Here is a 21,477-nt window from a genome sequence, read left to right on the forward strand (position 1 = left end):
CAGTCCTTGTGGCTGCAGGGGAGGGAGAGAGAAGAGAAAGGGGGGAAGGGAAGGCCCCTTCCTGCGCCCGTCGGGCCTGGGATCCCGTCTCTCCACCCACTGCCCCAGCATCAGTGCTGCTCATGGGGCTGAGGGAGGAGGAGAGAGGAGAGGTGACGCCCACCTCGCCGTGGCTCTCCGCGCCCCTCACCCCATCGCCGCAGCCCTGGCCCCCCCAGGCAGCACCGACACGTGGTCTGGACACGCCCCTGGTTCAAAGTCAGCCCCGCACACGCGGTGGGCTTCAGGGAGGTTCCCCCCTTCCCTGAGCGGTGGCTCCTGGAAACCTGCAAGCTGGCGAGGCTGACGGCTGCTGGGAGGGCCCGGGGAGGGTGGACTCGCCCGCCCTGCTCGCCATCAGCGTGAGGACGGAGGCAGCTAGTACCGCCTTGGCCAAGCCCCGCCCCAGCCGGGGTCTCACCTGCTCTACAGGTGGAACCACCCTTCAAACCGCGTGGATTCTGAGCAGGATGTTCTGAGATCTCCCAGGACCCAAACACCACTATGATGAAACCTCTGTAGGGAAAGTGCCCCAAGTCCCAAATAACCAACTTCCGGGGACCTTTGGAAGAGGGCCTTTCCCCAGGCAAGGTGCACGCTCCTGCGGGGGGGATGGGGGGGGTTGACTTGCCCCTCACGGGCTCCACCAGGAGGAACCCCTCGTGGGGAGGCGGGACTCGAGACCACCGTGGGCTTGTCCATCCATCACCTATTAGTGCCACGCAGTTGTTATTTTTATACTTTATTGGCATTTTAAATGCAAACAATCTTCCGTGTGCCCTGTAACTGCTAAACCACAGGATGCCAGTTAGCCACTGTTCAGAGTCTGGTGTTTGGTGTAACTCCTTCCAGAGTCTCTGTACTTTCTTTCTCCATCGCTGAGCTGACTCTCAGTCTGTGACCCTGTAACTTGCCGTGTCTCCCTAACGAGATGTCGTGGGCATCCCTCCACGTCAGTACTTGCTCACTCATCTCCATCTTTTTGACAACTGAATGACACTCCACAGTTCAGCTAATGTGTCATCTGGCCCCGGCGGATGACATTTCTTAGCCATTCAAACAGCAGCATTCACGTCCTTTCAACGTGTACTTGACCGTGGAACGTGGGATCTGTGAGGGCAGAGTGTTCTTGTCTGATTCACTCTTTTTTTTTTTTTTAATTTTATTTATTTATTTTTGGCTGCATTGGGTCTTCATTGCAGTGCGCAGGCTTCTCACTGCAGTGGCTTCTCTTGCTGTGGAGCACAGGCTCTAGGCGCACAGGCTTCAGTAGTTGTGGCATGAGGGCTCAGTAGTTGTGGCTCACAGGCTCTAGAGCGCAGGCTCAGTAGTTGTGGTGCTCGGGCTTAGTTGCTCCACAGCATGTGGGATCTTCCCGGGCCGGGGCTCAAACCCATGCATTGGCAGGCGGATTCCTAACCACTGTGCCACCAGGGAAGCCCTGATTCACTCTTATATCACCAGAACCCGACCACACCGAGCACTCTGTGTAAAATGTGTTGAATGAATGAGCGAGTGACATATGAAGGTATCCCTGTGTAAGATAACCAAAAGAATTAATACTTTCGTTCCTAGGTTCCCATGCTGAGACGAAGGAGTTTACATTTGAATCAGTGCTGCTAGGTTGCTTTCCCCTAGGTGGTGGCAATCCGTACTCCCACCAGCAATACCTGTGAGAGCCTGAGTCCCTGTGCCCTCGTAGCATTCATGTTACCAGGTTCCAAAATCTGGGGAAAAATAGCCTCTTTCTTGAGGTCCCTCTTTTTATTTTTATTAACTGTTATCAGTGATTGCCTGTTCCTATTCTTTGCCTATTTTCCATTGACTTGTCTCCCCCCCACCTTTGCCAGAGGTCCTTGTATGTCAGGGACAGTGACCTTTACTCTGTCTTTCCTATCACCAGTATCCTCTCCCCACCCCCCGTGGGTCTCATGATTACCGGTGGTGACATCACCGAGGTGCCAGTGCATTTTCGCCTGAGTTGTTGACACCATCCTCTCTTGTGCACTTGGGGGACGCAGTCTCCAGGAGCTCAGAGCAAAACAGGGAGAGCCTCCTGTAACAGTCACGTGTCAGGACAGACCAGGACAATTCTGTGCCATCCCAGCTGCATTCAACATGTTTATTTTATTAACCAAATATGAACATTATAGAGGAGGTCCGTTGTTTAAATGATATATTTAAAGTATTTAGAATTCTTCTGAATGAGAGAGCTCAGACCTGCCAAAGAAATTCATTTTAAAAAGCCCTAATTCACTGAATTCTAATTCAGCCCAAGTGCTTCTCTCTCGAACCAGATGCACATGAACATCTTTGACAGCATCTTACAGTGCAACTGCCTTCTCTCTTGCAGGACTCCCTACAAAGTGAGACCTGTGGCCATCAAGCAACTCTCTGGTAAGGCCTTGCTATCATTTTTTAAATTAAAAGAAAAAAAAAAAAAAAGCTTCAGGCTGCGCCTGTGATTGAATATGTATGAGTTAGGCGTTGAATCTGAAGCCCAGTACTGTTACAGAATCTAAAGCCGCGTACTGCTGCAGAGACAGCCATACTCTGCCCGCCACAAACCCCCAGGATGCCCAGCCCCACCCCCTCCCACCCGGTCCTGACGACTTAGCAGACACTGGGTGACACCCCACTCTTGTCTCCCTGGGCCCAGTACCTGTCCTGACCATTCAGACTGTGAGGCAAAAAGGCCAGCCCCCAGGATGCCTCAGTCAGTGGTGTTGTTTTCTTAAAATCCCACTTCCTTTTGGATCTTTGATCACGCTTATTTCTGTATGATTTATGCATAATAAAATGCTCCCATTTAAGTGTATATTTTGATAAGCTTTGAAAGTTCTATACATCCTTGTTAACTACCACCAAAACCAAGACTGGGAACATTTACATCACCTAAAAAAGTTCTCTTGTGCCTCTTCCCACTTAGCCCCTGTCCCTCCGCTCCTGGTCTCTGTCAGCCACCAACCAACCGCTCTCTGACACCATAGATTAGATTTGTCTTTTTGAGAGTTTCACAGAAAATGAAATTACGTTAACACGTGTACTCTTTTTTTGACTCGACCTAATGTTTTTGAGACTCGTCCATGTGTTGTGTGTATCAGCGATTCTTTCCTTTTTATTGGTGAGTAACGTTCCAGGTATGACTGGACCACAGTTTGTTTATCCATTCACCTGTTGAAGGACATCTGGGTTATTTCAGGTTGGGGACTTTTATGAATAAAGCAGCCGTGAGCATCCAAGTACAAGCATTTATAGGGACATATATTTTTATTTCCCTTGGAGTCAATGGGATTGAATGGGATTGGTGGATCACATGGCTAAGTGTATATTTCACTTTATAAAAAGTACTGCCAGGCAATTTCCCTGCACACCTTGCATCCCCACCCATAATGTCCGAGAGTTCCCGTTGCTTCACAGTCTCAGCAGCACTTGACATTGTCAGTCCTTTTTGTGTTAATCAATTCTATTGGGTGTGGAGTGGTACTGCATTTGGTTTTAATTTGTGTTTCCCTAGTGATTAATGATGGTGAGTATCTTTAAAGTATTTACTGGCCATTCTTAAATCTTCTTTTATGAAGTATTTGTTCAAATCTTTTCTGATTTGTTGGTTGTGGTGGTGGTGGGTAGTTTTCCCTCTTACTCTTGAATTGAAAGCATTCCTGGTATATTTGGGATACACACCTTTTGTCAGGTAGATATTATAAATATTTTCTCCTCATCTGCAACTTGCTTCTTCATTTTCTTATGAGTGTCTTTCAATAACCAGAATTAAATTTTGATTAGGTCCAATGTATCAATTGTTCTTTTATGGTTTCTACTTTTTGTGTCCAAAGAAATCTTACTTTATCCCATAGTTGTGAAGTTTTCTCCTCTGTTTTCTTCTACAAGTTTTATAGTTTTAGCTTTTACATTTAAGTCAGTGATCCATTTTGAGTTAATTTTTGTGTATGGCCTGAGGCAAAAGTTGAGGTTTATTTTTCTTTTTAAAATTTAGTATTAATTTAATTTTAATTTTTGCAAAATTGATGTCTACAGAATAGAATTTTGATGCCACCCATACTGTGCTGGATGGTGTGTGAGTGAGGCCCTGATGGTTCTGTGTCTCAGGGTCTCATCTTTCAAGTGACAGCGTTTACATAGGAGCACTGGTTGCTTTAAATATTTTTATGCCGGAGTAGCTCTTTATGAAAACTCTTAATTCAGTTCTTTTGATAGTAGATGTTAGAATAAAATCTGAGTTCTAACTTTTTTTCGTATGAAAATAACTTTCTTTTTTTAAAATAAATTTATTTATTTATTTTTGGCTGTGTTGGGTCTTTGTTGATACGCGCAGGCTTTCTCTAGCTGCAGTGAGCAGGGGCTACTCTTCATTGTAGTACGTGGGCTTCTCATTGAGGTGGCTTCTCTTGTTGCGGAGCACGGGCTCAGTAGTTGTGGCTCATGGGCTCTAGAGCACGGGCTCAGTAGTTGTGGTGCACGGGCTTAGTTGCTCCGCGGCATGTGGGATCTTCCCGGGCCAGGGCTCGAACCCGTGTCCCCTGCACTGGCAGGCAGATTCTTAACCCCTGCACCACCAGGGAAGCCCAATAACTTTTTATTAACATGAAAAGCGCTTATCAAGCCCTTGACTCAATAATAAACTTTTTATTATTGTTTTTTGTTGTTGTTATTAACTAGATCCTCGACTTTATTGAGGCTTCACTAGTTTTTTTCCTGATGTCCCTTTCCTGATCCAGGATCCAATCCACACTTAGTCGTTATGCCTTCCAGTCTTCTGTGGTCTGACAGTGTCTCGGACATTCCTTGTTCGTCATGACCTTGGCAGTCTTTAAGAGTCTGTAGAATGCGCTTCAATCTGGGCTTGTCTGATGCTTTTCTCATGATCAGCCTGGGGATGTGGGTTTTTGGAAAGAATACAAGGAGGCCATAGTACCCACATGAATCACTGGCTTCTTCTCTGTAAAGTCACTATTTTCCCCTTTCCTTGCTCGATTCTTTGGAAGCAAGTCCCTAAGTATCGCCCACCTTCAAGGGAGGGAGAAAAGAATTGAGGTTCACTTTCTCAGATATCCATTTGTTCCAGCACCATTTGTTGAAAAAAACAATCCTTGAATTATCGTGGCACCTTTGTCAAAAATCAATGGACCAGGGGCTTCCCTGGTGGCGCAGTGGTTGAGAGTCTGCCTGCCAATGCAGGGGACACGGCTTCGAGCCCTGGTCTGGGAAGATCCCACATGCCACGGAGCACCTCGGCCCGTGAGCCACAACTACTGAGCCTGCGTGTCTGGAGCCTGTGCTCCGCAATAAGAGAGGCCGCGACAGTGAGAGGCCCGCGCACCGCGATGAAGAGTGGCCCCCACTTGCCGCAACTAGAGAAAGCCATCGCACAGAAATGAAGACACAACACAGCCAAAACTAAATTAATTAATTAATTAATTAATTTTTTAAAAAAATCAATGGACCATAAATGTGTGAGTCTTACTGTCATACTCCATTAATATCCATGTCCATCCTTACCCGATGCCTCACTGTCTTGGTTTCCTAGGTTCATAGTAAGTCTTGAAATCTGGGAGTGCAAGTCCTTGGGTTTCATTCTTATCTTTCAAAAATGTTTTGTTTACTCCAGGTTCATTTTATTTTCAAATAAATTTTAGAATCAGTCTGTCAGTTGCTACCCAAAAAAGTCTGCTGGGATTTTGATTGAAATGATGTTAAATTTATTGATGACTTGGAAAGAACTACTGTCTTAGTAATGTTGAGTCTTCTGATTCATGAATATGGTCTCTCTCAATTTATTTGGGTTTCCTTTAATGTCTCTCACTAATGTATTATAGTTGTCAGTGTAAAGTTCTTGAATGTATGTTGATAAATTTATCATGAAGTATTTCACATTTTTAATGCCACTGTCAATGGATTTTTTAAAATTTCAATTTCCAGTAGTTTTTAGTTTATAGAAATACAGTTGGCTTTTGTGTATTGACCTGGCTAAACTCACTTATTAAGTCTAGTATCTTTTTGTAGATTTCCTACGATTTTCTACATGTGCAAAGATAGAATTGCTTCTTCCTTTCAAATCTGATGCCATTTATCAGATTCTTTTTCTTGCTTTATTATACTAACTAGGATACCTAGTACAATAGAAGAATAGAAGGTGTGAGTGGAGATTCTTGCTTTGTTCTCAATCTCAGAGGGAATGTATGAAGTTTTTCAACATCAATTATGATGTTAGCTATAGGGTTTTTTGGTGAATACCCTTTATCAAGTTGAGGGTTTATTTGTTGTTTTTTTTTAATTTCTCATCCTAATGTGTTGAGATTTTTAATCATAAATTGGTGTTGGAATTTTGGAATTTTGTCAAATGCATTTTCTGCCTATATTGAGATCATCATGTTTTTTTCTCCTCTCTCCAGTTAGTAGTGAATTTTACTGATTGATTTTAAAACATTAAACTAAGCTTGCATTCCTAGTATAGACTCCATTTGTCCATGGCTTATTTTCTTTTTGTTCTGGATTAAATTTACAAATATTTTGTTAAGGATTTTTGCATCTATATTAATGAGGGATTCTGGGCCATAGTTTTCTTTTCTTGTAATATATACATCTAGCCTCATAAAATGAGTCGGGAAGTGTTCCACCCTCCTCTATTTTGTGGAAGAGTTTGTATAGAGTTGGCATTATGTCTACCTTAAATGTCTAATAGAATTCACCAATGAATCCATCTGTGTTTGGAGTTTCTTTTGAGAAGGTTTCAGATTATGAATTCAACTTAATAGGTACATTCAAGTTTTCTATTTATTTGGGTATTAATTTTAGGAAGTTGTGTCCATTTCACCTAAGTTTTATCTAAGAATATACTGGTATGATGTAGTTTGAAATATGTCTTTGTTACCCTCTTTAGGGGATTGTAGTGAAATTCCCCCTTTCATTCAAGATATTAATAATTTATATCTTCTCCCTTTTTAAGTTGATCAGTCTAACTAGAGATTTATAAATTGTATTGATTTCTTTTTCCAAAGAAATAGGTTTCGTTGGTTCTCTCTATTGTTTGCCTGCTTCCTATTTCATTGATTTCTTCTCTTATGTTTATTATTTCTGTCCTTCTACTCATCCAGATCTAATGTGTTCTTCTTTTTCTAGCTTCTGAAGGCAGAAGCTTGGATCATTGATTTTAGATCTTTCTTTTTTTATATAGTAATATAAAGCTAGAGATTTCCCTCGAAGCATACTTTAGCTGTATCTCATAAGTTTTGATGTGTTGTGTTTTCATTTTTACTCACCTTCAAATATTGTCTAATTTACCTTGTGGTTCCTTTTCTGATCCATTTGTTATTTAGAAGTATATTATCTAATTTTCAAATATTTGGGTATTTTCCGGTTATCTTTCTGTTACTGATTTCTGTTCATTCCATTGTGACTATGTAACTTAAGTCTTTTTTGATTTATTGAGATACATGGTGTATCTTGGTGACTGGTCCATGTACACATAAAAAAGAACGTGTACTGTCGTTACTGGATGAAAGATTCTATAAATGTCAATTAGGTCAAGTTAATAAATAGTGTAGCTCAAGTTTTCTGTATCTTTACATATTTTTTGTCTGCTCATTCTATTGATTACTGAAGGATGAGTATTAAAATATGTAACTCTGTTGTGGATGTGTTGTTTCATTTCTCAGTTCTCTCAGGTTTTGCTTCATGCTTTTCAATTTCTGTTATTGGACACATACTTATTTAGGATTGTTGTGTCTTCTTGATGGATCAACCCCTTTATTCCTATGAAAATTTGCCCTTTATCCTTGGTACTATTCCTTGTTTTCAAGTCTTCTTTATCTCATGTTACTATAACCACTCCAGCTTGCTTAAGCTTAGTGCTCCTATGCTATATCCCTTTCCATCTTTTTACTTTTAATGTCTTTATATTTGAAGTGGATTTTTTATAGGTGGCATTATCAGTTCTGGCAAATTCAGCTTTTTAATTAAGTTTTTAAGCCATTTACATTAAAAGTAATTATTGATATGGTTGGGTTTAAATCTACTACCTTGTTACTCATTTTCTATTTGTCTCATTATTCTTTTTGATATTTTCCACTCTTTCTACATCTTTTGGATACCGAGCATTTTTTAATTCAATGTTTTTTTTCCTCCACTCTTGATTTATGAACTGTACTTCTTTGTCTTATCTCTTTGCGGCTGGCTGCTCTTGGTGTTCCAATATGTATCATCGACTCATCACAGTCTGCCTTTCAGTTTCATTACCCCACTTCACAATAATGCAAGACTCTCAGAATAGCATGATTCCATTTCTCCTTCCTCATTCTTTGTGCTTTATGTCATACATTTTACTCCTACGTATGTTTTAAACCCCCTGATACACTGTTATCATTTTTTGCTTTCAACAATTATATTTTTTTCTTCATGTCTTTGTATATTCATGTTTGCCTCTTTGTTATGTTGTGGATCATCTGGATTTTGTTTTCTTCCATTAAAGAGCATAGGCTCTGTCCTGGCAGACAGTTAAGCTACTTACAAATCAGTTTGATGCCTTTGAGACCTGTCTTTTAGCTGTGCTAGGACGGTTCTAGAGAACCCCTACTCCAGGGAGAGTTCCGTCCTGCAGCTGAGGCACCACCCCTGTGGGGTCTCCACTGACGTCCTGGTGACCACCAAGCATTCCTGACTCCAGCACTTCGGAGCTCAGACATTCGGAAATGAGGTTTGAGGATGCTGGGGGCAGGTCATGTGGGAACTTGAAGGTCCATGAGGAGCTGGTGCCAGGATTCCCATGTGGGAAGGGCAGGGGAGGTGTTGAGAAGTGATCAGATCCTGGCGTGTTCTGAAGGAAGAACCAGGCTTATTTCCTGACTGAGTGGAAGTGGGATGTAGAAGAAAGAGCAGTCGGAGAAGTCTTGGGGGTCCAGCCTGAGCCACAGAAAGGATGGAACAGCAGCCCCGTGAGGGTGTGAGCTGAGGGTGACGTGGGCTCAGGGCGGAGGGGTGGGGGTGGTGTGTGGTTTGCCTGTTGGACATCAATGTCGGGTAGACGTGTCTAGGGGAGCCGTCACACCTGAGCTGGGGATGTGACAACGTGACACTGGACTGTCGGTGTGGGTGGTGTTTGCAGCCATGGGCCTGATGAGCTCCCCAGCAAGGGAGGGACCGAGGACTGAGCCCTAAGACACCACACTGGGGGACAGAATTCCCTGCGACGGACGCTGACGACTTGACACCATCCAGAAGAGGGTCCCTTTGAAGAACAAAGGGGAAAAACACAAGCCGAGCAGGTGGACGGGACAGGGATGAGCTTCCGGAGAGGAAGACTGTGGGGCGTGGCAGCGTGATCAGATGTTTGCACAGTCCTTGCTAGAGGAAGAAGAAAGAGGGTTTTGTGTGACTCTCTGCCCTTTGGGAATTGCTCATAGGAGTCTTTAACTCTTTGAGCTTCTCTCTCTGGAAATAGCCTTCCATCTCCCATCCATCAACACCTGGCCTGGCTTCCCGGAGCTTCTCGGCCTTCGCCCCCGCTCAGTAACCAGTCCTGGCCATGCAGCCCTGAGTCAGGGCCTGTAAGGAGCCCCACCGGCACTGCAGTCGCCAGGCCGCATTCACGATGGCGGGAAAAAGAACCTCAGGAGAGGACTCAGGAACCTTGTGTCCAGACTTACATGCAGCTGCCGGGGCCCGTGGGCCTGGCCTTTCCTGGGGGACCCGCCGGCTTTGCTGACCCTCTGAGTCACACGTTTCAATAAACGCTCCTAGCGGTCCTGGTGGGGCCGGGCAGTGCAGAAATGCCCCAGTCTTCCTGCTTTGCTATTTCAATATTAGGAAACAGTGAAGAGAAGAGTATTGTGAAAAACATGACTTTTCATAGAAGAGAAGGACGGGCCAGTCCTGACCCAGCCACCACGTGTATAAGAAGGCCAGCCCCCGTCCAGCTGCAGATATAAATGCAAAATACACACTGAATTTTGAAGACTCAGTATGGAGAAAAGGAATGTAAGATATCTCATGAATAATGTTTATATTTCATGTTTCCTTATTGAGATGTAATTCACACAGCATAAAATCCACCATTTTAAAATGCACAAATTCAGTAGTTTGTAGTGTATGCACCTCGTTGTGCAACCATCACCATTCTCCAATGCCAGAAGGTTTCCATACCCTCAAAAGAAGCCCCATAGCTGCCAGCACCTACTCCCATCCCCTCACTCTGTTCCCTGGCAACCACTTGTCTGCCTTCCTTCCCCTTGGATAGGCCTGTCGTGGACGTGTCGTGTAACAGAGTACGTGGCCCTTTGTGCCTGGCTTCGTTCGCTTGGACTGATGTAGGCAGGGTTCCTCTGTGTTGTAGCGAAGGTCAGCGCTCATCCCGTTGTGTGGAAGAGCCACGTGGTGTTTTTCCACTCAGCTCATGGACAGTTTGGGTGTTTCCACTTTTCGGCTAATGTAAATGATGCAGTTGTGAACAGGTGTGGGCAAATTTTCCTAGGAATGATACATGTTGAAATGAGATATTTTTGAGATAAGTTGGGTTAGATAAAATATTTCAATTAAAAAAACAAGAGCCCAGCCACCTGGGAGGAAGGGTCTAAGAAAAGAGCACATGCAGACTAAGGGCTTCCTCCTCTGAGTCCCCCGCCTGTGGACTCCCTCTGCACGGGAAGCTCTGAGGGCTGACGCCCCGAGAACGGTCCTCCTGCCAGAGAGAGAGCCGCGGGCAAGTGTCTGGCTTCCTTGCCCCTGGGTGGAGCGGTGGGGACAGTTCACGCATCGAATATGCAGTTGCCCAAAGGGACCCCAGAACGATCAGCCCAGATGCCCCTGCTCATCGGCTCACACTTCTCTGCTTTTCCTCCGCTCCCCACACCCCCGCCAGCTTTCCTGGGACCACCTCCACGTTCCCTGATGGCACCTGATTCCTTGTCTCCAGGTCGGCTTTGGAAGATCCAAACCTAAGAAGCAGGGACCGTCCAGCTGCCTTCGTTCAGGTGTCAGTTGGGTGAAGTGGTCTCAGGAAAGCGACTGACCACACTACACCGCAGTTACCCTGCAAAGTAGGAATTAGGATACACACCCGCATGGTTCTTACGAGGATAAATGAAGTAATTCATACAAAATGCTTAGCACGGTGCGTGCTACTTGGGGAGTGCTCGCTAAATGGTGCTATCATTTAAAATGACCTAGAGGACATGTTTGCATGGCTGAAGCTGTGTCTCTCCGGAACTGCTGAATTTTCATGGAGCCAGGACTGCTTCCTAAGGTCTGAAACTACACATGGAGGGCTGGCTCCCTTTTCACTTGCCAGTCACGTTCGTGCTTGACATTTGAGCACGAGCATGGTGCTTAGGAGAAATAACAATGCTTCTTAATAATATTTTCTATTTTCAGTGCAGTTTCATTGCCCACAGCTTGGTCGTCATAGCCTTAGTCATCTTTACTTGTATTCTTTTGAAAACAAAAAGGGTTCAGTGTATAAAATGAAAGCTCCTCTTCTCCCGTGATGTCTCTTAGGGGCTTAGCACACTTCTGTTTTCTTTAGCTTTATGGAATTGCGTGTTCACCTGCTCCTTGGGGTGGTCTAGGCGACAGCGGGAACACTGAGCACATCACTGTCAGGGAGGCGGGTGGCCTGTTTTCTGGTAATACCGGACACAGAATCGGCATGTGATGACTACAGAATCTGGTCCAGTCAGCCCTTGGTGTCCGCAGGTCCCACATCCACAGATGCGGAGGGCCGACTAAGGGTACCAAAATCATCAGCCGACTTTGCTGTCCTTGGGGGCAGGGGTCTTGGAACCAATCCCCTGCAGATACCGAGGACTGACTGAACCTCTAGGAAGCAAAAGTTCAAACAGGAAGCAAACGCTCTCCGCCGCTAGGCATCTACAAAAACCAGGCACACACGTATCCGTGTCCCCTCTAACTGTGCGGTGAGATGCACAGACATAAATGGTACCATCTGATGAACTTCCATAAAAGAGCACACGCGTGTAGCCACCACACCAGTCAAAACAAAGAACGTTTCCATCGCCCCAGAAAAAGTCCCTTGTGCTTGTCTTCAAATCTGTTCCCACGCACCATGAGAAACCACTGCTTCTTTCGCCACAGACAGATTGCTTTTTTCCTGTTCTTAAATTTCATGAGAATGGAATCACACAGAGTGAGCTCTTTTGTGTCTGCGTTCTCTCGCTCAGGATCATGTTTTTAAGGTTCATGCATGTCGTTTATTTACTTTGTATCGCTGAGTAGTATTCTATTTCATGAGCACTTCACCACTGGTCATTAATTCTCCTGTGGATGGACATATCCAGTTTGGGGTTAAGCTACGGTAAACATTGTACACGTCTTATCATGGACATATTTGTCAGTTATCTTGGGTAATACCTAGGAGTGATGTTGCTGGTTCGTATGCCAAACTGTCTTCCCAGGTGGCTGTACCATTTATGTTCCCACCAGTAACGTATGAGTGATCCCGTTGTCACATCCAACCCAACACTAGGCATTCTCAATGTTTTTAAATGTAGGCACTCAAGTAGGCGTAGAATCATATTTCACTATGGTTTAAATTTACATTTCTCAGATGACTTAATAATTGTTGAGCGTGGTTTCCTGTGCTTATTGGGTACTTGAATATCTTCGTGAAGTGTCTGTTCCAAGTATTTCTGTGCAGTTTTTAGACTGTTGTATTAGTGTTTATCACTGGTTTATAGGAAACCATATATTCTGGATAAAATTCATTTGTGAGATGTATATATAGCAAGTATCTTTTCCCAGTTTGTGACTTACCTTTTCCATTTTCTTAAAGAGGTCATTTGATGAGCAGAAGTTTTTAACTTGATGAAGTTAATTGAACAAGTTTTCTTTTATGTGTAGTACTTTCTGTGTCTTCTTTAAGAATCCTTTCTCTACCCCAAGGTCATGAAGGTACATTTTCAGGAAATTTAGGGTTATAGCTGTCATATTTCAATCTGTGATCCATTTCAAATTAATCTTGTATATGGTGTGAAGTAGGAGTTGATGGTTTTTTGGTTTTTTTTTTTTTCCATACATGCACCCAGTTGTCACAGTATCCCTTGTTAAAAAAGAGTTTCCTTTTCCATTGAACCACTTTGGCATGTTTATTGAAAATTAATTGACTCTGTATGTGTGAGTCCCTTTCTGGACTCCCTGTTCTGTTTCATGAGTCTGTTTGTCTGTCCTGACACCAAGACCACACTGGCTTAATTGCTAGAGCTTGGAATCCGGTAATCTTCCACATTTGTACTTCTTTTTCGGTTGTTTTGGTTCTATGGGTCCTTTTCTTTTCCCTACAAATGTTAGAATAAAGAATCAACTTGTTAATTTCTTTCAAAAAGGCTTCTCTACTTGAACTGGGATTGCATTCAATATATAGATTAATTTGGGAATAATAACATCTAAACAATATTGAGTCTTCCAACCATGAGCATGATACATCCCTCCACTCAGCAACACTTATAGCTTTCAGAATAGAGGTCCTGCATATCTTTTGTTAAATCTGTTCCTCAGCATTCTCTGTTTTCTGGTGTTATTGTAAATGGGATCTTCATGTAATTTTCCATTTGTTTGCTCCTCATTTATGAAAATACAGCAGATATTTGTGTATTGACATAGTATCTTGTGACATTGCTTATTAATTCATGTGTTAGTTCTGATAGTTGTTTCATAGAATCTTAGGATTTTCCATAGAGACAATCATATCTTCTAAAAATAAAGACAGTTTTACTTTCTACATTCCAGTCTTTTTGGATTTTATTTCTTTTACCTGTCTTGTCGCATTGGTTGAAACTGCAATACAATTAAATAAGACTGAGAGCAGACAACCTTACCTCATTCCAACCTCAGGGGAAATGCATTCACTCTTTCACCATTGGGTGTGACGTGAGCTGCAGGTTTTTTTGTAGATGCCCTCTATCAGATTGAGGATGCCCTCTTCTCCCAGTTTACAAAGAGGTTTTTTTTGGTCAAATCTTCTTTGACAAAATTCTGTGTTAAATTTTATCAGATGTTCTTTGTGCATCGACTGAAATGGGTTGAGGAAGTTTCCTTTTATTCTTAGTTTTCTAATGGTTTTTTCCATCATAAATAAGTGTTAGATTTTTGTCACGTGTTCTTTCTGCCTCTACTGGGATAACATATGATTTTTCTCCTTTATTCTGTTAAGACAGTGAATTATACCGACTGATTTTCGAATGTTAAAACAACTTTGCATTTCTGGGATAACCCCACTTGTATTCCCAGGAAGTGTCCCTAGGAAAATACTTAGGAATAAATTTAACAAAGGGTATACAGGACCTTTACCCTGATGTAAGATGTAGTCCCTTTTTATATATTGCTAGATTTTATTTTTTAATAATATGTTAAGGAGTTTTGTGTCCATGCTCATGTGGGATGTTGGCTTATAACTTTTTTCTTGTAATGTCTTTGTCATGCTTTGATTGTGGGGTTATGGTGGCCTTATAAAACATATTGGGGGATTTACTTTCTTCTCTGTTTTCTGAAAGATTTTATGTAATTTTGGTGTTATTTCTTCCTATGTTCATTTACATGTAAGGTATTTCTTGATATGCTTGAGGTTAGATCTACCATGTTGCCATTTGTTTTTTTATTGATCTTGGGTTCGGTTTCCTGGTTCCTCCTCTTCTGCCTTCTCTTGGGTTCATTGGATAAACTTTTGTATTCTATTTTATTTCTTCTGTTGACTCTTTTTTTTTTTAATGGAAGAAATTAGCTCTTTTTTTAAAGTCTTTATTGAATTTGTTATAATATTGCTCCTGTTTTATGTTTTGGTTTTTTGGCCACGAGGCATGTGGGGTCTTAGTTTCCCGACCGGGGATCAAACCCGTACCCGGTGCGCTGGAAGGTGGAGTCTCAACCACTGGACCACCAGGGAAGTCCCTCTTCTATTGACTCTTTACCTCTGCTTTATGCACTATTTTTAGTTGGTTGTTATATTTCACCATGCATCCTTAACCTTTTTTTTTTAATTGCAGACTTTATTTGTTGGAGATCAATAAAAACACAAAACTGAGTGAAAAGTACAGAGTTCCCACATATTCCCTCCTTATACACTCACTCAGTCTCTCCCACCATCTGCATCCTGCCTCAGAGCTTTACATTTGTCCCAGTCAGTCAGCCAACACTGACACGTCATTGTCAACCAAAGTCCATAGTTTACATCAGGGTTCACTCTTTCTGTTATACAGTCTGTGGGTTTTCAGATGCATAATGACCTGCATCCACCACTACAGGGTCATACAGAGTAGTTTCTCTGCCCTAAAAATCCTCTGTGCTCCATCTGTTCATCCATCCCTCCCCCAGACCCCTGGCAACCGCGGATCTTTTTACTGTCTCCAGAGTGGTGCCTTTTCCAGCATGTCCGTAGTTGGAATCATACAGTCTACAGCCTTTTCAGATTGGCTCCCTTCACTAGGTACTATACATTTCAGGTTCCTCTATGCCTTTTCATAGCTTCATAGCTCATTTCGTCTTAGTGCTGATTTATTCCTTCCCCTATTGAAGGATGTCTTGGGTGCTTCAAAGTTTTGGCAGTTATGAACAGAGCTGCTATAAACATTTGTGGGAAGGTTTTGTGTGGACATAACTTTTCAGCTCCTTTGCGTAACTACCCAGGAGTGCAATTGCTGAATCATACATTTAATTTTGTAAGAAACCACCAAACTGGGACTTCCCTGGTGGTCCAGTGGTAAAGAAGCCGCCTGCCAATGCAGGGGACACGGGTTCGATCCCTGGTCGGGGAACTAAGATCCCACATGCCGCGGGGCAACTAAGCCCACGCGCCACAACTACTGAGCTCACGCACCTCAACTAGAGAGCCTGCGTGCTGCAAACTACAGAGCCCACGCGCTCTGGAGCCCCCATGCCACAACTAGAGAAGAGAAAACCCACACGCCACAACTAGAGAGAAGCCCATGCACTGCAACGAAAGACCGTTTGTGCCGCAACCAAGACCCAATGCAACCTAAATAAATAAATATTTTTAAAATGTTTTTAAAAGAAAAAAAGAAACCACCAAAATACCTTCCAAAGTGGCTGCACCGTTCTGCATTCCCACCAGCAGTGATGAGAGTTCCTGTTGCTCCACATCCTCAACAGCATTTGGTGGTGTCAGGGTTTTGGATTTTTGCCATACTAATAGATGTGGAGTGGTATCTCATTATGGTTTCAATCTGCAATTCGCTAACGATATTCAGCATCTTTTCATGTTTATTTGACATCTGTATCTTTTTTTTTCTCAAAGTGTCTTTTCAGATCTTTGCCCATTTTTAAATCATCCTTAACCTTTTAGCTTAGTTAAAATTAATATTGTACCACTTCACATAAAAAGTAAGGACTTTGCAACAGTAAAATTCCTCCCCACAACCTTTGAGCTATTGCCGCAATACAATTTACATCTATGCTTCACACTGAATGTTTGCGTCCCCCCCCCGCCCCACCAAAATTCTCATGCTGAGATCCTAACCGCCAATGTGATGGCATTTGGAGGTGGGGCCTTTGAATGGTGAGTAGGTCATGAGAGCAGATCCTTCATGAATGGGATTAGTGCCCTAATAAAAGAGACCCCTGAGAGCTCCCTCGCTCCTTCTGCCCTGTGAAGACACTGAAAAGATGGCCATCTGTGTACCAGGCAGTGGGCTCTCACCAGACCCCAAATCTGCTGGTGCTTTGATCTTGGGCATCCAGCCTCCAGAATTGTGAGAAGTAAATTTCTGTTGTTTACAAGCCACCGAGTCTCTGGTAGTCTCTTAGAGCAGGCAGAGCAACTAAGATCATCTACACCCAGTATAAACTCCATAATACAGTATTAAAATTTTTACTTTAAACAGCCAGCTGTCTTTTGAAGAAATAATGAAAAGAAACAAAAATAAATTTTTTGTAATTACCTACCTATTTGCCATCTCTGGTGCTTTTATTTTTTTCCCGTAGATTCCAACTCCTGAGTGGTGTTATAGCCCTTCAGCCTAAAAATTTTCTTTTTTCTCAGCATCTCTTAAAGCACAGAACAGCTCGTGACTAATTCTCTCAGCTGTTGCTTCTCTGAACATGTCTCTGTTTGCCCTCGTTTGGAAACATATTTCAGGGTGTAGAATGCTGCATTCAGAACTTTGTTTTGTTTTTGTTTTTTAAAAGAGGTCTAAAGATGTCCTTTCTTTTTTTTTTTTTCCTGGCTTCCATTGTTTCTGCTGAGAAGTCAGCTTTTATGGTCTCATTCCCCTGCAAATGAATCATTTCATTGTGAATCATATCATTCCCGTTTTTCCCTCTGGATGCTTTCAAGGTGTTTTTCCTTTATCTCTGGGCTTCAGCACTTTGACCGTGTCGTGCCCTGGTTTTCTTTTTGTTTATCCTGCTTGGTGTCCTTTGTTGAGCTTCCATGGTATATAAATGTGTTTTCATCAAATTTGTAAAACTCTCCACTATTATTTCACTAAGTGTATTTTATGCACCATTCTCACCCCTTTCCTTCTGAGACTGATTACATGCATGTTAGAAAGTTTGCTCTTATCCCTCGTGTGACTGGCTCTGCTATTTTTTTAACCTTTTTTTCTTTTTGCTCTTCAGATTGGAGAATTCCTAATGATCTGTCCTCAATTCCCTGACTCTGCTGCTCACTCCAAACTGCTATAAACCCATCTGTGAATTTTTTGTTTCAGATACATTTTTTTTTGAAATGCATCCTCTTTATTTATTTATTTACTTATTTATTTATTTTTGGCTGTGTTGGGTCCTCGTTTCTGTGCGAGGGCTCTCTCTAGTTGCAGCAAGCGGGGGCCACTCTTCATCGCGGTGCGCGGGCCTCTCACTATCGTGGCCTCTCTTGTTGCGGAGCACAGGCTCCAGACACGCAGGCTCAGTAGTTGTGGCTCACGGGCCCAGTTGCCCCGCAGCATGTGGGATCTTCCCAGACCAGGGCTCGAGCCCGTGTCCCCTGCATTGGCAGGCAGATTCTCAACCACTGCGCCACCAGGGAAGCCCCCCCAGATACATTTTTTAATTCAACAATTTCATTCTGTTCTTATTCGTGGATTCCTCTTTTAAGATCCCCTGTCTGTTTACTACTTACTGACATCTTTTTTCTTTAGTTTTTGAATGTACTTATATTTGCCACATAAAAGGCAATTATAAGGACATGCTCATTTCAACTTCTGCGTCATCTGGGTTTTTTTGTTTTTAGTTTATCTTGTGCAGCCTCTGCAATCGTGCAACGTTAACGTCCACAGATGGTTCTCAGAAAGGGTTCAGTCTCTTAATAGAGCTTTACAGGAGCCCTCCTGTCGTGTGAACCACCTTCGATCATCTTATTGGATCGGAGTTGATCCTGACAGAATTCTCCCTGACACCGGTCTTCTGGGGTCATGTGACACACCGGCAAAGCCCAGACGCAATGAACTTGACGATGAACTTGACTCCCTTCGGTTTCACCGTAATTAAATGTTCCCACAGAGTGTCCCCTCACTGAGACATTCAAGGTTATCACATAATGGGCAAAGTCCCTCCAGCTTGTATAGTCAATCAGCTGCTAGTTCTCGAATTCAGATTCCTCTGAGGGCATCCTCAAGAGAACGTCACGCCCGTGGCCTCCTCCCTGAAAAGTCCAACCCCCCACCACACCATGGAGGAGGGGTGGCTCTCAGGGAGGAGGCCAGAGTGCAGAATATCTTTGCCCCCTGGGCTCAGTGCGACACTGCCCATCTCTGCAGTCCTACGTGGGAACATGCCTGGGGGGGGCAAGGTGGGTTTGGCCGTGTCGTGCCGTGGCTTTCTCTCTGCAGCCACTTCGAGCTCGTAGGAGGCTTACATGATCAATATGGGCAAACCACTCAGAACAGTGCCTGGAACCTAGAAAGTGCTCCATAAAGATTGTGTTGGTTGTTGCAATCCATAGAACAATAAAGAAAAATTGCATTGCTAGCTGTCCCACAAGCTTCTCCCTCCGAAGCATTTTTCTCAAAACTAAGCCTAAGCGGAGAGGAGGGCATAGGGAGGAATTGTATCCAACATCTGAGATCAAACTCAACTATGCAGAGTACAAATCCCAGCTCCAAAAGCAAACGGGGAAAAGAAAACAATCCAATCCCTGCCGCAGAGGTCCGGCGAGTCTGCAGTGATCCTGCGAGGACTCGGCCGAGACAGTTACGAGACATTCTCCAAATGTCAGATGCGGTCGCCAGGACCCTTTGGTCCACTTTGCTTTCTTTGTCACATCTGAATGGCTAACAGGAGGCGAAAGCATCTAGTCAAAGTCACACCGTGGGTCACCTGGGACGTCCCTTTGGCCGCTGATAAACAAGGGTGATTTCTCGACAGGACAGACCGTGGAAAGGGCACCTGTTCCTTTAAGGAGCGAGGCCAGATCACTGTGAATCATATCATTTTATTGTGCTCCTGGGTTGTAAAGGAAACGTCCCCCTTCTGCACGTCTACTTTATGACATCCATAAACAGTGAATTGCCGATGACTGTGCCCAGGGCTGGAACATCCTTTCTGGCTGGAGGGGCCAGGAGAGCAAAAGTGGGGCAGAGGTGAGTTCCCCCGCGTCTTTCCTGGAGAGGGGCAGTGCCACCTCCCAGAAGGAGGGGCAGGAGGGGACAGAGAGGGAGTCCCCTCTAGGCCCTTCCTACACACAGCCGTGGAAATAAACGCACCCCCAATCTTCAGGGCCTTGGGGTGTTTCTTTGGGCCGAGTAATGGGGGTGATTTTCCCTAATGCAAAGCAAAACACCACTTTCTGAAGGGATATCCATGTTTTTTTAAAAAAAAAAAAAGCTTTGGGAGGGTGTCTGTTAAGTATGTATTTTTTGAAGGATGCTCAGGGCTTCAGGTGAGGTAGATAAGGTCGGACAGCTCACACATCATACTAACAGCGTGGAGACACAATAGCAATGTTGTGCAACAGTTGCAGACGTATCAGGAGAGATTGGGACCCGCCATGGACCCCAGGTAGTCCTCTCATCGCACCACTGGGGGTTGGGGTTCAGGCGCCCGTGCCAGTGGCCCCTCCCTGCATGCACAGGTGTGGAGCCAGCGTATTACTAGGGCTGTGTTTGCTTCCATTTGCACCGGGGGAGGAAGGTACGTGTGCCAACCAGCTCAGGTGTACAGAGAATGGAGGAATGGCCATGGCTGTCATTGTTTTGTCCAGCACGGGGTGGGAAGAGATATGCCCATCAGCTGGCTGGCCTAGCCAATCAGGGCATCACCTTCAAGCTGACCTTTAGGAATGAGAGGGTTGGGATGTCCTGTCGATCAGTTAAAACAGATTTTTATGTCATTCTGTGCTGCAGAGACTCGGGATTTATCTGAAACAAGTAAACAATTCCTGGAAGGGCTGGGAGAGGTGGAGGCGGGTTCCTCGAAGCGTCTGCAGCAGGCCAACGTGGAGTCGGGCAACAGCCTCTGGCATCGGGGAAGGGCAGGATGGGGGTGAGGGGGTAGATGCTGTCCTGGCCACTCATGGGGACAGCTGGCGGAACATCACAGGGGAGGGTGCCTGTCCTGCCAGCCCACGGGCGGAATCCTGCCCACAAACCCCAGTAGGCAGTTCTGCACCCATCTCCACAGGGTGGACTGCTCCAGACCCCTCGGTTCTGTTCCAGGGGAAGGTCCTGGGGCCACCCTGGTGCAGATCCATGGCCAGAAGCTGGACTGATCTGGCAGCATCCTTAAAACAGGACTCAGATTCTGCCAGACTTCAAGATTGTCCTGGAACTAAATTAAACTCTTCTGTAATGTGTGGGAGACCCTGCCAGCCCCAGCATTTACCCGTCGGGGCCCGTCACCTGAGAGACCAGCCAGATAAGGCTGCCAGAATATCTAGGCTAGGCCCATCCAGGTGGAAGCAGGGAAAAAGCAGCCCAGACCTGAAGAGGCTGATGATAAGCCTGCAGAGACCTCTGTGCTTACGACTGACCATTTGGCCTTTATTAAATCTTCTGCTTTTATGAAAGCTGTGGGTGCCTAGGAGTAAATCACGGTGAGCTTGGAGCAGTGTCCTGGAAGTTCGCTAGCGTGTCCTAGGTTCAGGGACACTTCTGATGGTACGTCAGCTGTTCTCATGGAGCGGAGTTTTCTCTGGAGAGCACGTGAGTCCCCCGTAACTCTGGGCTGGCTCCCCCCTCAGCCTCCATCCTGTGGACCAGCAATCATCCTGCTGACTCCCATTCTCTCAATCGTACTTCCTCTCTCCCAATTTTCTCAAAAACTTTGAGATCCAGAGAGACCCCAAAGACCCAGTCATGTCCAACCCCGAATTGCCAGCATCCCTGGCTGTGGCTGGTTACTCTTAAAGCTATTTTAAAATTTGCAAAGCAAAAACATTTGACTATGCTTCGATTTTTAAAATTCGATATATGCCACGTAGCATCTAGAAGATAGATGGGTTTCCCACATGCTGTCAGACTT

At 44.3% G+C, this 21,477-nt stretch overlaps 1 protein-coding gene across 6 annotated transcripts in view; it reads left to right on the plus strand.

Moving 5' to 3' along the window:
* The window catches only part of PDE9A (phosphodiesterase 9A), a 99,483-nt gene that overhangs the window by 39,058 nt on the left and 38,948 nt on the right, over nucleotides 1-21,477 (plus strand). For all 6 annotated transcript variants that reach the window (XM_057545498.1, XM_057545499.1, XM_057545500.1 and 3 more), the window contains exon 4: nucleotides 2,393-2,436. In XM_057545498.1, the coding sequence (XP_057401481.1) occupies nucleotides 2,393-2,436 (44 nt within the window). The remainder of the gene's footprint in view (nucleotides 1-2,392; nucleotides 2,437-21,477) is intronic.

The sequence above is a fragment of the Balaenoptera acutorostrata genome, chromosome 4 (genome assembly GCF_949987535.1).
Source record: "Balaenoptera acutorostrata chromosome 4, mBalAcu1.1, whole genome shotgun sequence".
Taxonomy (NCBI): Eukaryota; Metazoa; Chordata; class Mammalia; order Artiodactyla; family Balaenopteridae; genus Balaenoptera; species Balaenoptera acutorostrata.